The sequence below is a fragment of the Falco naumanni genome, chromosome 4, assembly GCF_017639655.2.
Source record: "Falco naumanni isolate bFalNau1 chromosome 4, bFalNau1.pat, whole genome shotgun sequence".
NCBI classification, from domain to species: Eukaryota; Metazoa; Chordata; class Aves; order Falconiformes; family Falconidae; genus Falco; species Falco naumanni.
Window position 1 is genome coordinate 39,943,891 of NC_054057.1, and position 12,672 is coordinate 39,956,562.

At 43.5% G+C, this 12,672-nt stretch overlaps 1 protein-coding gene across 1 annotated transcript in view; it reads right to left on the reverse strand.

Moving 5' to 3' along the window:
• Positions 1 to 337: 337 nt before the first annotated feature.
• RSU1 (Ras suppressor protein 1) overlaps positions 338 to 12,672 on the reverse strand; it is a 109,876-nt gene continuing 97,541 nt past the window's right edge. Inside the window, exon 9 of the mRNA XM_040590741.1 lies at positions 338 to 810. Within this exon, the coding sequence (XP_040446675.1) occupies positions 708 to 810 (103 nt within the window). The 3' untranslated portion in view covers positions 338 to 707. The remainder of the gene's footprint in view (positions 811 to 12,672) is intronic.

Consider the following 12,672-nt stretch of genomic DNA (forward strand, 5'->3'; position numbering starts at 1 on the left):
GTTCTCTTCCTCCAAACTGAGCAAACTGAGGCTGGCAATTGGCAGCTCTTTACAAAGACTTTTTTTTTTTTCCTTCCCTCTCTCCCTTCCCGTACTCCTTGATTTCAAAATAACCTTCAAGGCAAAAAAGCAGGACACAGCAATATAAAAAAGAAATACAAACTGATTAAAATGTTTCACTCCTTGAACAGAATGCTTTACATCTTAACTAACTTGTATCAGATAAAGCGCTATCACATTCCTAACACAAGACATTAATACATTGCAGGAAACAGGACACATATGTTCCTCAAGAAATGCGCTATTCAGAAGTTCTACTGAAAGAAGTGAAACACAATACAAATAAAGACCTTTATTAAAATCACTTGGAATATTATATGAAATTTAATATTGTATAATATAGGTGCAAACCCCCTGATATTAACAGGATGTGATACATGTGAAGAAAGGACATTAATATACATATAAATAGAAAAGCTAAAATGTGTTTGACAGTGCTATATTAAATGGCTACATAAATGTGACCACAATTAAGAGAATATGTATTTTTGTATTCTTTAAGCAGGATTTTCTGAAGCAGTATACATAGTAAATTGGTTTTACCTCTAGTGTCTGCTTTCTTATGAGTAACAGGAGATGCGTAGGAATATTATAGGCACATGCAAAAGCAATGTAAAAGATATAAAAACAGAGGCAGAACCAGGGACTTATTTGTTCTTGGCTGCCAGAGGCTTACGGCTGATCTTCTTTGACTTGTCATTGTTCTTCTTTGGAGGTTCAGGATTCGCCTGCATGTGTCTGCCATACAGACTGCAAGGAAATGAGACAGATATTTGTGATACAACCATTAAACACAGGCTTTTATTCTGCAGCATGTTAAACAACGCATCTAGTTACTAGAAATAAAAAAAAAAGGAAGGTCATATTTATTTTGTTTCAACACTGAATTTTCTATTGGATCTCATGCTGCAGTCATTAGTATTACGTTTTTCTCGACTTACCCGGAGAGTAACATGGGGAAGAGCAGGCCTTTGCAAAAGCAGCGAAGGAGCAAGCCATTTTGCCTTCAGAAACTAGCAACCTTTATTGCACATTTACGGGATTAAGGCTTAAAAGGCTGCAAGGATGTGTATTCAAGCCGACAATGACAAAAATTGGGTTGAACTGGAGAGATAGAGTGCCTGCTTAGAGCTAAGTGAGCATCATCCCTAACCAGAAAACCCAAGGGCTTGATAATGTGACAGAGAGCAATGGCGTCACACCCGCCTTCGCTGCTCACACATGATTGATAGTACTGGGCCAGCTACCAACACATCAATGCCACATTAGTAAGTACCACTGATTAAATGTTGACAAAGTATCCTACAATTAAGATGGCTAGCATTCACAGCGAAGCTAAATAGACTACATGGCTGAGAGAATCTTGCTAAATATCACATAGTAATTAATAGATAATTTATGAGTAATCCTGATTAAACTAAATTAAAAACCTACCCAAAATACACACAGCTCAAACTTAACTCCCCTTATTGACATAAAGTGCTTTTTGAAGACGGGCTTTGCGGGGGCGTCAGTGTATCTAGAAAGGAACCGAGACAAGCTTTGTGCCTGCTCATTCAGCTGTACGATCACTGGCAATGCTGACACCGACACTGAAATCCCTCTAAAGCTGTCCCCCTGCCAACCCTTCCGGGCAGTGCTGGTGAGTGCCCGCCCCAACCCCGTACCACACTGCCGCCAGTCAGGTCGGATGCTAACTTCTACCACTTGATAGGAATTCTGCTACTGCAGAAGGTAACAGCACCAGTTCCCACAACAGCCTTCCCTGTGTAACTGCACCTCCACCTTTTGGTGAACTCTGCCAAGAAACAGGACAGATCAGGGGCCTGGGGTTGAGAAACTCTGAGTCTTCCTAGAACTGCCTCTTGATGTGTCAAAATTTGGGTGAGTAGCTGCCAGCACTGTTGCCACAGAACCTGGGTCCTGCATTTTCATGTATCTGGGGCACACGGAAGGACCCAGCTGCTGCATACAAGCTGCACTGGTCCATCACACGCACCCTCGCGTGGGTTCTCCCTTGCTGCAGTCTTTGTATGGAGCTTGCATGTCCGTCCAGCCCTTGCTGCAAACAAGAACCAGGCACAAATCCTTTTGCTACTTTCGCTTAGTCAAGTCAGGACAGACTTAGTTACTCATGATAGGCTGTTGTTTATCCAGAAAGCACGACCTGATGTACAGTTCTGCAGTGGGTATTACCCTGAGCAGGTATCTCAGAGATAAAGTGACTCTTTATTTACAGTGACGACTTTTGCTTTGCTGTCTGAAACTGATTTCAGCAGAGGATGGGCCCTCCTTCTTCTACAGTGCCTGGCGGACTACGCAGTCAACTGTACATAAGAGACATTGAACAAGGATCCAAACAGAATTACTCTTGAATTACTGTGCTATAAGGCATGGCCATGGAGGGTCTATTTTTGTCAGATACAGAGACATTTTAGCTAAAACATACATTGCTTTCTACAGCTTCCTGAGGAGGAGAGGGGAGAGGGAAATGTTGAGATTTTCTCCCTGGGATCCAGTGAGAGGATGCGAGGGAACGGTTCAAAGCTGCACCAGGGGAGGTTTAGACTGGGACATTAGGAAGCATTTCTTTACTGAGAGGGGGGTCAAACACTGGACCAGGCTTCCTAGAGAGGTGGTCGATGCCCCAAGCCTGTCACTGTTGGAGAATGCCCTTAATAATGTGCTTTAACTCTAACAGCCCTGAATTGGACTAGATGATTGCTGTAGGCTGCTTCCAACAGCAGTGTGAGGTGGCATGGTGTTTATTTTATTCTACTCTATGTCAGGAGGTTAAAAGCTACCGCCTGCTCTGAGTTCTGTTTTGCTGTATCTGGAAGATACTCCAGCTATGGGGTTCTTGGACGGCAGAATAAGATCAGAGCTTCTTGTAGGGTGGGGTGGAGAAGCAGCACTCGCTTTTACCTCCCCAGCAGCTGCAGTTTAACATGATGCTGCTAAGCAGGCTGCTGTCAAGGTGCACTGTACCCAAAACAGCCTTGCTCAAGGAAAATACAACTGTAAACTACGACATCACTTCACCTCACTGAAATGTTATGTGTGCCATCACCTCCTGTCAACAAGGGATCAGATGCCATTTCCTGATGAATGCAGAGAGCCCTGACCCTCTGCGATAACTGCATGCTTACTGTTAGCTACAATACACATATTTTTCTTTTTTTCGTAAGAGATAAAGCCACAACAGCACAAGGCTATATTTTATCAAAGTACACAGCATGCATACTAATCAGATATCCATCCTAAATAACTGTCCTGTTTTGGAAGGCGTTAAGTGAGCTGAGGGACAGAAGATATGGAAGGAGATCTTTCGGTATCAGGAAATACTGTCATTGTGGACGAGCACAGAAGTGCCAGTCAAGGAGGCTGTCCCATCAGAAACAGATCCAGGGTAGAAAGTCAGGGAACAAGCAGCATGTTGTTCTCAACGATATGCAGCACAGCATTTGAATCACTCTCAGCAATGATTTTGTAACTTGCAGAAGTTAGCAACAGAGAAGTGGAAATGTATGCTCAAATCTGTGAGCACCATTAGTTAAATACTAAATTAATATTCAAGTTGGGTTTTGGCTCTAGAGAAATACTGCTATGTTGGACTAGAATGTGAGTTTTTTTCATATAATAAGAAAGTCTCCATTTGGGACTTTAAGCGCTGAATTAACAGACAATCCACTGACCCACTGTATCTGAGCACAAAAAAAACCCTCATGGATGGGAATAGAAGTCCCCTGTCACTGTCCTGTTTTCCACCTCCTGCTGCCCCATCACTCCTTTGTCCTGTTAGTGTCAACCCAAAGAGAACTGTAACAGCTTTAGTAGTTTTCAGGTGTTACATACCCTTTTTTTGCTCAGTTTTTTTGCACTTTTTTGCTTGAAAAAATTTACATTACTTTCTCAGATGACACTAGCAGCATTCATTCTGCCTCTCATTCCTTGCTTTCTCAGTGCAAATGTTCAAGTTTGTGGACTGGCAGTGCTCAGATCAGTGAACAACTTCTGAAGTGAAAGGCTATGGTGAGAATTCTACTGACTACATAACTGCTTTTGAAGAAACTGAATGTTGAACGTATTGAATGAACTTCAGAGTTCTGGTGAGGTCTACTTGGGCAACACCTTTTGACTGTGAAACGAGGTCCAGTGGCCACTGCACGCATTAAGCAGTAAAAATCCTAGCTGACCTGTGTTTTTGGTAGCAGTTCTTCTTTGATATTTGCTCCTTACAATATTCAGTGCTATTGCTGCTCCAGCAATTCCCTCCACCCCATGCAAATACATTAGCAGTAGTGGATGTGCGTGAGTTGCAGGCATCTGCAGTACTTTTACATTCCTTTTACTTACTCTCATGTCCAACCACTTCTATCAACACATGCACAGTAGTTTCATCCAGGAAAATAATTATCGGGTTTGAAATAAATCAAATATATCTACTTAGGTTTCTCTGGCAACATTTCAAGGAAGTTTCAGCTGCACACTGCTATCTCAACTGAAGATAAGTGCTTTACACTCTATCACAGTAGTCTGCTACGCAAAGAGCAAGGATCAGACGTATTTAGATTATACAAGCCTTCACAGACAGGGACTCTCTCTTGTGTTTGCACACATCAAGCACAAGGAGACATATGGTGTCACAACAACATTTAAATACAATAATGACTGCGATAATGCCTCTGGGACAGAATTTGCCTTCTGTTACACTAGGGAAAAGAGAATTCACAATTTTCAATGAACTTCTGGTACAACAACAGACACCACTTTTACAGCTCCCATGGAAAAAAAAAAAACCACATCAGAAAATAAATAAATAAATATAAAAAAGAAACAGGAGAAAAAACCTAATGGAACTGATCTGCACAGAGAAGCAACTATCTGAATTATATGATAACCTATAACCCTTTATATGTAATAGATGTGGAGTTTACATATATAGTCCTTAATGATTTTGATACCTACTGGAAGGATACAACCACAGAAACTACAGCTTGCATGTCACCGTCTGTCAGCCAAGCTGTACTAACTGTGTACACGCTTTTTGCTCTGGCATCACTGCAAAGTCAAACATGTTAGGCAGAGACACTCACACACCATCCTCAGCAGAGGTCAGCTTAAGACATGCACACAGACGGTTATACAGCTCAGCTGATGGATGGTAATGGACTAGGAGATGGCACCTTGACATACATGCCTGTATGACCAGACACTTAGCAAAGGCAGATGGTCTCCACGAACAAAGAAAGGAATACCGAGGTAGATTGTGGCTACTGTTTCAAGGCAGACTTGTGAGGTAAGTGCCGACAATATATTCATGGCAGCACCTTCGCACTGGGTACTTTGGAATATCACCTGCTCACAGGGCTGGTGTAGCTCTGCGTAGGACACTACGCACAGTTCGCAGACCAAAACCTCAGCTGAAAAATGAAATCTGGAGTGCAAATAAATATTTGAGATGTTTGCAGCAACAGTCAGAAGCCAGTAGTTATAACCACAGCTCACAAACTGCTGAACCTTTGTAGACTTAGCAACTACAGTATTGCATGCAGCCTTGTCATTATGTTAAAGTGAAAGAGGAAATAAATGCAAGACGCAAAATGCAGAAAGCCCTTAGGCAGAGATTTCGAGTTGCTTTCGTTCCTTGTATATATTTTTCAAAGCAAGTATCTCCCATGAACAGAATTGTTTCTTTGCATGCAAATATAAGCATGAACGAAATCTCCCTGCGTTCACTATCTGCCCCACTGGAAGTAACAAATGTGAGCACTATGGCTGCTGCAGCAAAACTAACAATATCAAGTGAGAAAGATGCTCATTAAACTTCATCATTCTGTCTACTTTAATGATGCTTTTACTTAATAAAAATTCCCTGAGCAGTTGCAAGGATATTAGGCAAGGTCTTTGGTTATGTATCAGGGGTCTGAGCTGTCACTAGCAAGCATGCAGTTCAGGAGGGGCATTCCCAGGAGGAAAGAGTGAATACAGCTTTCTTGTAATAAATTCAGAGTGAATCAATAACCACAGCCTGCCACATTACTTAAGCATTTAGGAAAGTAGGTGATCCTTCTACATTAAACTACAAATTGCTAAATGTTGCAATTTACAGCATAAGATCAGGTACAGAGCCTTGTAACTTGAAAGCACACAGTCTTGCTACCAAAATCTTTGAATGTAAAAAAGAACCACAGTTAAAATTTATGAAGTCCAAAAGAGCCACTTTCAAAACCCACCTTCAGCACAATTGCCTCCAATTTTTTCTCTCTTGTACAACAAAACACTCACTAGCTGAAGGCTACATGCTCCCAGAGATGAAAACAGTGAACTTGTGTAAGCTAGTGAATTAAAGTATTCGATGGACATGCTGATTTTCTGGAGTTTAAGCACTTTGAAAGAGGATTTCAAGAATGAACCATAAGAAATACAGCGCTCTCACTTTATGTCTGCAATAGACCTACAGGGTGAGTACTCAGTATGAAAAGAACACGCACAGTTAAGTACAATTCTGGAGATACCACCTCCAGGTATGTCTGATAATCTGAGAAACAAAGGTGAAACATTCCAGGATTGCTCACTTTTCCAACAGCTCAAGCTCAGGTTCATGTGGGTATTTAATGCTCAGATGCTGCTTCCAATGTATTTGCAGTGACCCCAACAGCACGGTCCCCAGCCCCAGCTGCTGAAGCAGGAGAGAGGAAAGGCTGAATCAGTGGCAATATCACTAGAGACCCCTGAAAGAAGTGCTTGCAGGACTGATACGTGCTGGCAGCCTGTATTAGTTACAATTCTCCAGCACTTCCTGCAAGATGCTTCTGCCCTGGCAGTTTTTGCATAGCCTATTGGTGCTCTGGTGTCTCCTCTGAGCTACTGAGACTGGCCTTTGTTCCCCTGGGAGCTGCTAATGTGTCACCTCCTCAAACCACATCTTCTCCCAGGAAGAGGACAGATACTGGGATTTAATTTGCCAGTAATGTACCAATAAGAAAAATAGTGGGGGTTAAAATTACTTTGCAAATACCACATTATTTTGGTAGTTTACCAATAACTTTTTTTATCCTCTGTGACATAAGTCAGATGATTTAAATTAAGAGGAACAGTACATGGGTAAGTGAAACCAGTTATCTGTTTTCCTTGTACACTTGGATGGCAAGCTACAGTTTTAGGATTCTTAATAAAGAAGAACAGACCAGAGTGACTCATTTTATCCAGCTAATTTTTTTGCCCCTTGTTTGCGAGTGCTCTGAAAGCAGATGGCAGCAGTGTCAGAGATGTTCATCATCTGAAGCTCTCTGCAAGTTTCTTCAAAAAACCTCAGCTTTGGCCTGTCCTCTGCCTGCATGCCAGCTCACTGCTCACGCTCCAAAATGGAAGCGGCGCTGGCTGGCCGAAGGGGCAGGCGCTGGCAGTGCTGCATGCCTGCGCCGCCGCAAGAGCCTCTGGGCTACTAAACCTGCAGCTCTTCATGTGTTGTAAAACTGCTCCGGTATTTTTAGGTCTGTAACAGTTTGTCTTCCTGTATTGCCCACTCACACTCTGGTATGCCTAATATTTCAGATTGCCCAAATCTCCACAGCCCAGCCCCAAGACACTCCGAAGTACAACAACATGTTATATTTTCCTGTTCCACCCACCCCACTAATCTTCATAACCCAAAGTTCCTGCAGAGTTTGCCCTGGCATCCCCTTTCCTAATCCCAAGTTCTGCATTTAGCTTTCAAAGAGACTTTCTGCATCACCAGAAATCCCTAACCACCTCAAGTGCTCTCTGGGATCTTCAACCCCAGAAGCACTCTGCAGGGAAACTGATCACATCTTCCCATCTTGGTTTAGCTCTTTTTTTTTTTTTTTTTTTTTTCCAAGGCTGAATTAGATAAGAACAAGAGGATTCAGTACAGGTGGAAAGCTAGGTCTCCAAGCCCATGTTGCGGTCTGTGGAGATCAGGCTAATGAAGCCCGTGGAGCAGAGAGCTTTTTGGGTGACCAAATACAAGGGTCTGCTGTGAGGCGCTTAGTCGCTATACTCTGTTACACATCTTCACCAATTTTCACAGTGGACAGTAGGTAGCTAGCTGACACTCACGTTTAGATATTTTAAAATGCTAGATGAAGTCCACCCAAAGCAACCACTCCCTCTCCATCCCCACTTTGCACGCTCTCACAAGCTGTTAGCTACCTTACGTTACAGACTCTGCTGAGTCATGCAGTCCAACACTGACTTTCTGACTTTCTGAAAATTCCTGCCTAAAACCACTCCAAAACTAAATAAGCAAAAAAACCTGTTCTGCCAAAACTGTGCTGGAGCTTACTGTCTCAGCGACTGTGTAGAACGTGCATCCTCCAAAATAAGCCCACCCATCCCATGTTTCCTACTGGCCACTTCACCATTCATTTCCCCGACAGAGCTCTCTTCTGCCAGATCCCTCAAGCCCAGGCTCTCCCCTCTACATTTGCTGTCCCATATACCTGAAGAAGATAAAACCTCAACCTCTATGTGCCATGTTTCCTACCCTCTTTCCCTACAGGTTACTGTCAGAGATGGCCCCTGACCAGATGGACCTCGGGCCAGAGCTCAGGAGCTCCCTGTGGTGCTCCTCACAACAGCACCATCAGCCTTGCTGCAATAACTCGGCAGCCCAAACACAGCAGTTAGAAAGGGAATACAGTTCAGTTGGATGTACAAGGAGACACCTCGGGGCAGACATGTCTGTGTGGGTAGATTTAGCCAAGGTAAATATGATATACAAACACCTGCTCTCCTACAGGACTGGCAATTGCTGGATAATTCTAATTCTGCCAGACATGTCCACTCTTAAACTGGTTAATTTATTCCCTGCTTCTTTGAACTCACCATCTTGCATGTTAAGAAGAACTATTTTTTTTTCCCAGAAAGGAATTCCAAGCAGGTGTTAGGCATTTCTTTAATTAATACACAGTAATAAAAGAAAGTCTTCTTATATTCTCTGAGGCTAGCAGCCTTTTGAAGCAAGTACTTTAAATGTGATGCTTGTTAGGGGAGCACAGTTGGAAGCTCATAGAAACCTAGCAAAAAAAAAAAATCTTTTTTAAAGGAAAATGTACAGACCAAGATTTGCAAAACTGGCTAATTTTTGCATATCCAACTTGAAAGATCTTAGAAGAAATGTGGCTTTTGGCAGGGAGGGTTTTGAAAGCACACGGAACACCAGTATCTGCTTTCTAAAAGTCAGACCTATCTAATGCTCAGGGAGCCTAGCACTGAAAATTCCAGCTGTGTTACAAAGCCAGAGACACACACACAAGAGGGGCCTGCACGGAACTCATGAAGACGGAAAGGAGAGGATGTGCTTATGTTTATTTCTTTAAAAACAGAAACAAACACAAATTCAGATTTCATCTAGAGAATCTATTATGCTGATAAAACAACCCCCAGCTAGCCCAGTATAATGAGACAGCAGCCTGAGAGCACCAGGGAGAGAACAATTCCTTTCTGCACCTGCATAGTCCTAGCAGATTATCTCAATCATGAAGAATTTCTCACCTGGGACTTGCATCTTCAAGCACATCCAGAAGGGCTGATCTCCCTTCTCGCACTCCATTTCAAATGGATTGGTGAGTGTTTCAGCCTACAAGTGCAGACCAGTCCCTGGATCCAACCCAGGCACAGAGAAATGTCATCGGTCAGAACCTGAAGTCCTCATGGCTGAGAATTCCCACAGACTGCAATGGAGTATTTTCCCCCTTGTTTTATTTTCACAGATCAAACGGTGCTTTCCCTCTTACATATGACTAGAAAAAACAATTTAGTGCCAGATACAAACATCAGCTGTAAACTCTGAGGGCTGAGGTATCCACTAGAATAAATTACATCTTCCACCTAATGAAGCAAAACAAATTAAGAGCCACAAAATCTACACGAGCAGGCTCAGCTTCTTTGGCAGAAGCCAACACAGGTGGCTGCAGAGAAAAATGCACCAGCAAGAAGCAAAAAGACCATTCAAGTGAGAAAGAAGTGTGTTCTGTTTACTGAAGTCATCTGTATCATCATAACCCTTATCTTTATGTATTTGAAATTCCATGAGCATGCAGTAGATAAATCCACAGTCTGCTCCATTTCACCAAACCATGCTGTTGGCACCATGTTCAGGGCTACCTGCCCACTCTCAAAACAAACCCCGGACGGGCAGCGGACACGGTGCACAAACATACCGACACGCAGCACAGATACCTTCCTGGAGCCGGCTGAGCACAGCCATCTTCATTCTTACGTTATTTCAGTGTTGCTGTCTACATGGAGTCCTTTGGGCTTAAGTAAACCAGTGCTCATTTTCCTTTTTGAACGCTACGCTAAGGGGCTTGCTGCTCAGATAAATCCCCTTACATAATCTTTATTATTGACGTACTACATGCATTTTGCTGGGCACCTAATTAACATTAAAGGAAAGGAAAACTGAGGGTAAAAATAGCTAAGTGCAAGCCAAGGAACTTTCCTTAAGTTATTCTATGTCTGGCAGGTATGTATTTCTTTTCCAGTAACTAGACAAAGTGTACCAAAAAAATGTATAGACAGGACTCTGGGGAAATACTGATACTCAGAGTCTCTTTTTTTCTCTCTTTTTTTTTTTTAAGCAAAAGTGTCTGAGTTAGAGCCTGCCCTGCTGCACACTGATGACCGATTTCACTGGCAGTAGCAGCGAGCACATTCTGGGGACCCCAATTCTCCACACGCAGGGTTTATATAGCTGCCCTGCTCTGCCGGGCTGGCTCCCATGCCTCTCCCAGGGCTCTGACCTTCGTCATCCCTATCGGCCACGGGGCCAGACACCTAACTGCTCCTCAAAACAGACACAAAGACTGAACAGTGACAAGGGACACAGTGACATGGTGGGGAGCTCCAACCAACCTAACTCCCCTGAATCGCCACTCCCGAGACCCTCAAAGGTGAAGGACTAAGCCCCAGTTCCACCACACAACCCACTGCCATGAGCCAACACAAGAAACTCTTTCTGGAAGGCCGTGCCAGCTCTGGGGACCATTGTGTAAGGGGGGCATAACTGTGGGATGCTTAGGGGGAGATTGGGATTGAGCAGAAGTATTTAAGGATTATACAGGATCTATGAGGTGTTTAGGGGAAGGACCAAGAGAGTGGAAGGGAGGGATCAACGTGGACGGCAGAGAAAAAGCGCAGGAAAATGGGAAGAGGATCAGGTGGGGAATAAATGAGGCCAATGGTGTGCAAGCAGGAGGGTGGTCAGCTTACTTGTTTGGCTAAGCTCTGAGCCAGATCACTTCCACTTTGTCCTACCTAAACCCTGTTTCTAACTGTTTTCTGTGTGAGTGTGCTCCCTGTTCGGACAGCATGCGTCACAACGTGCATGCATGACTCATCAGCAAAGTTCAACCCAGACTAGCTGGTCACGAGGATGGACCGAGCCCTGGGTACCAGAGAGACCAAGGGTCTGAGTCCAGCCCTCAGGGAGGCTGAGGGGCTGTAGGCTGGTAAGGCTGGGTCTGGGGGCCGGATACTTCAAACATCAAAATTTGGGAGCCAGGTACCAGAGGGATCCCTGGCAGGGACTTCCCTGAACGTGGATTCCTAGAAACGCAGTCTGGCTGGTTTGTCCTCTCTGTGTTTATGTGGCCACCTCTCTCACCTGTCTTCCTGCCATGCTAATTTGTGGTTAGCCTTGCTACTGGCAGGGTGCGGGAACAGGGGTACGGAGCAGCTGCTCGCTGCTGTCAGTGGAGGCTCTTCCAGCTCACTGGATTTAGCTGCTTAAGAGCACTACCAGGAAAAAGGTAAAGAAATGAGGAAACTCACTTCACCTTTTTCACAGAAAGGACCACATCTGAAATGCTACACATCACAGACAATCCAGTTTCACCCAGTCACCGAAGTCAGCTTATGTTGGAGTCTGGAGTCCTTCCAGAAAGGCTGTTCCAGGGGAGCCTTCTTGGATTCAATTTTTGAACACACATAACACGTCAATGCAAACACTGAGTTTTGCCACCTTCCTCATGAAATCTCTTTCCAGTTCCCAAATACAGCCCTTTCAACTACCCCTGGCCAAAACTGGCACAAACAGGCCAACAATGTCAATCTTGCAGACACTCTGATGAGTTGCGCTCAGACAGGTCCATATGCATGCAAAGGAGAAAGGAGTTTCAAAGCCAATTTCAAATTAATTGTCACCATTCATGTTAAAATGCTGGAATTTTGAAAGCCAGAGACTTCATTATGGAAGCAAAAAAATACAATGGTTTTCCAGTTATGTATCTACTGTTGAAGACCAAAGATGGTCACACAGATGCCATGTAATAAAATGATACAGACTATTCACCTCATTTTCCAGCCAGTTTTGAACAAAACATTGCAGCATTAATATTTGGCAAACAATTACTGGGTTTTAAGCAAATCTTTGGCACTTTTCCATGGCTTTTACCATGCCAACAAAGCTGTTCCAGAATAATTTCAGGTGGGACCTATGTTATGTGGCAGCCAATAATCTTTATGGTAGCACTGCAATGAAAATGTCGCTTACTGTAATGAGAGGAGATCATAAGTTAAGCCCCCAGCTACCTTTCTACTATTTTTCATTACAGTCTTTCTGGGTTTGCTATGCTTCAGGAGTAC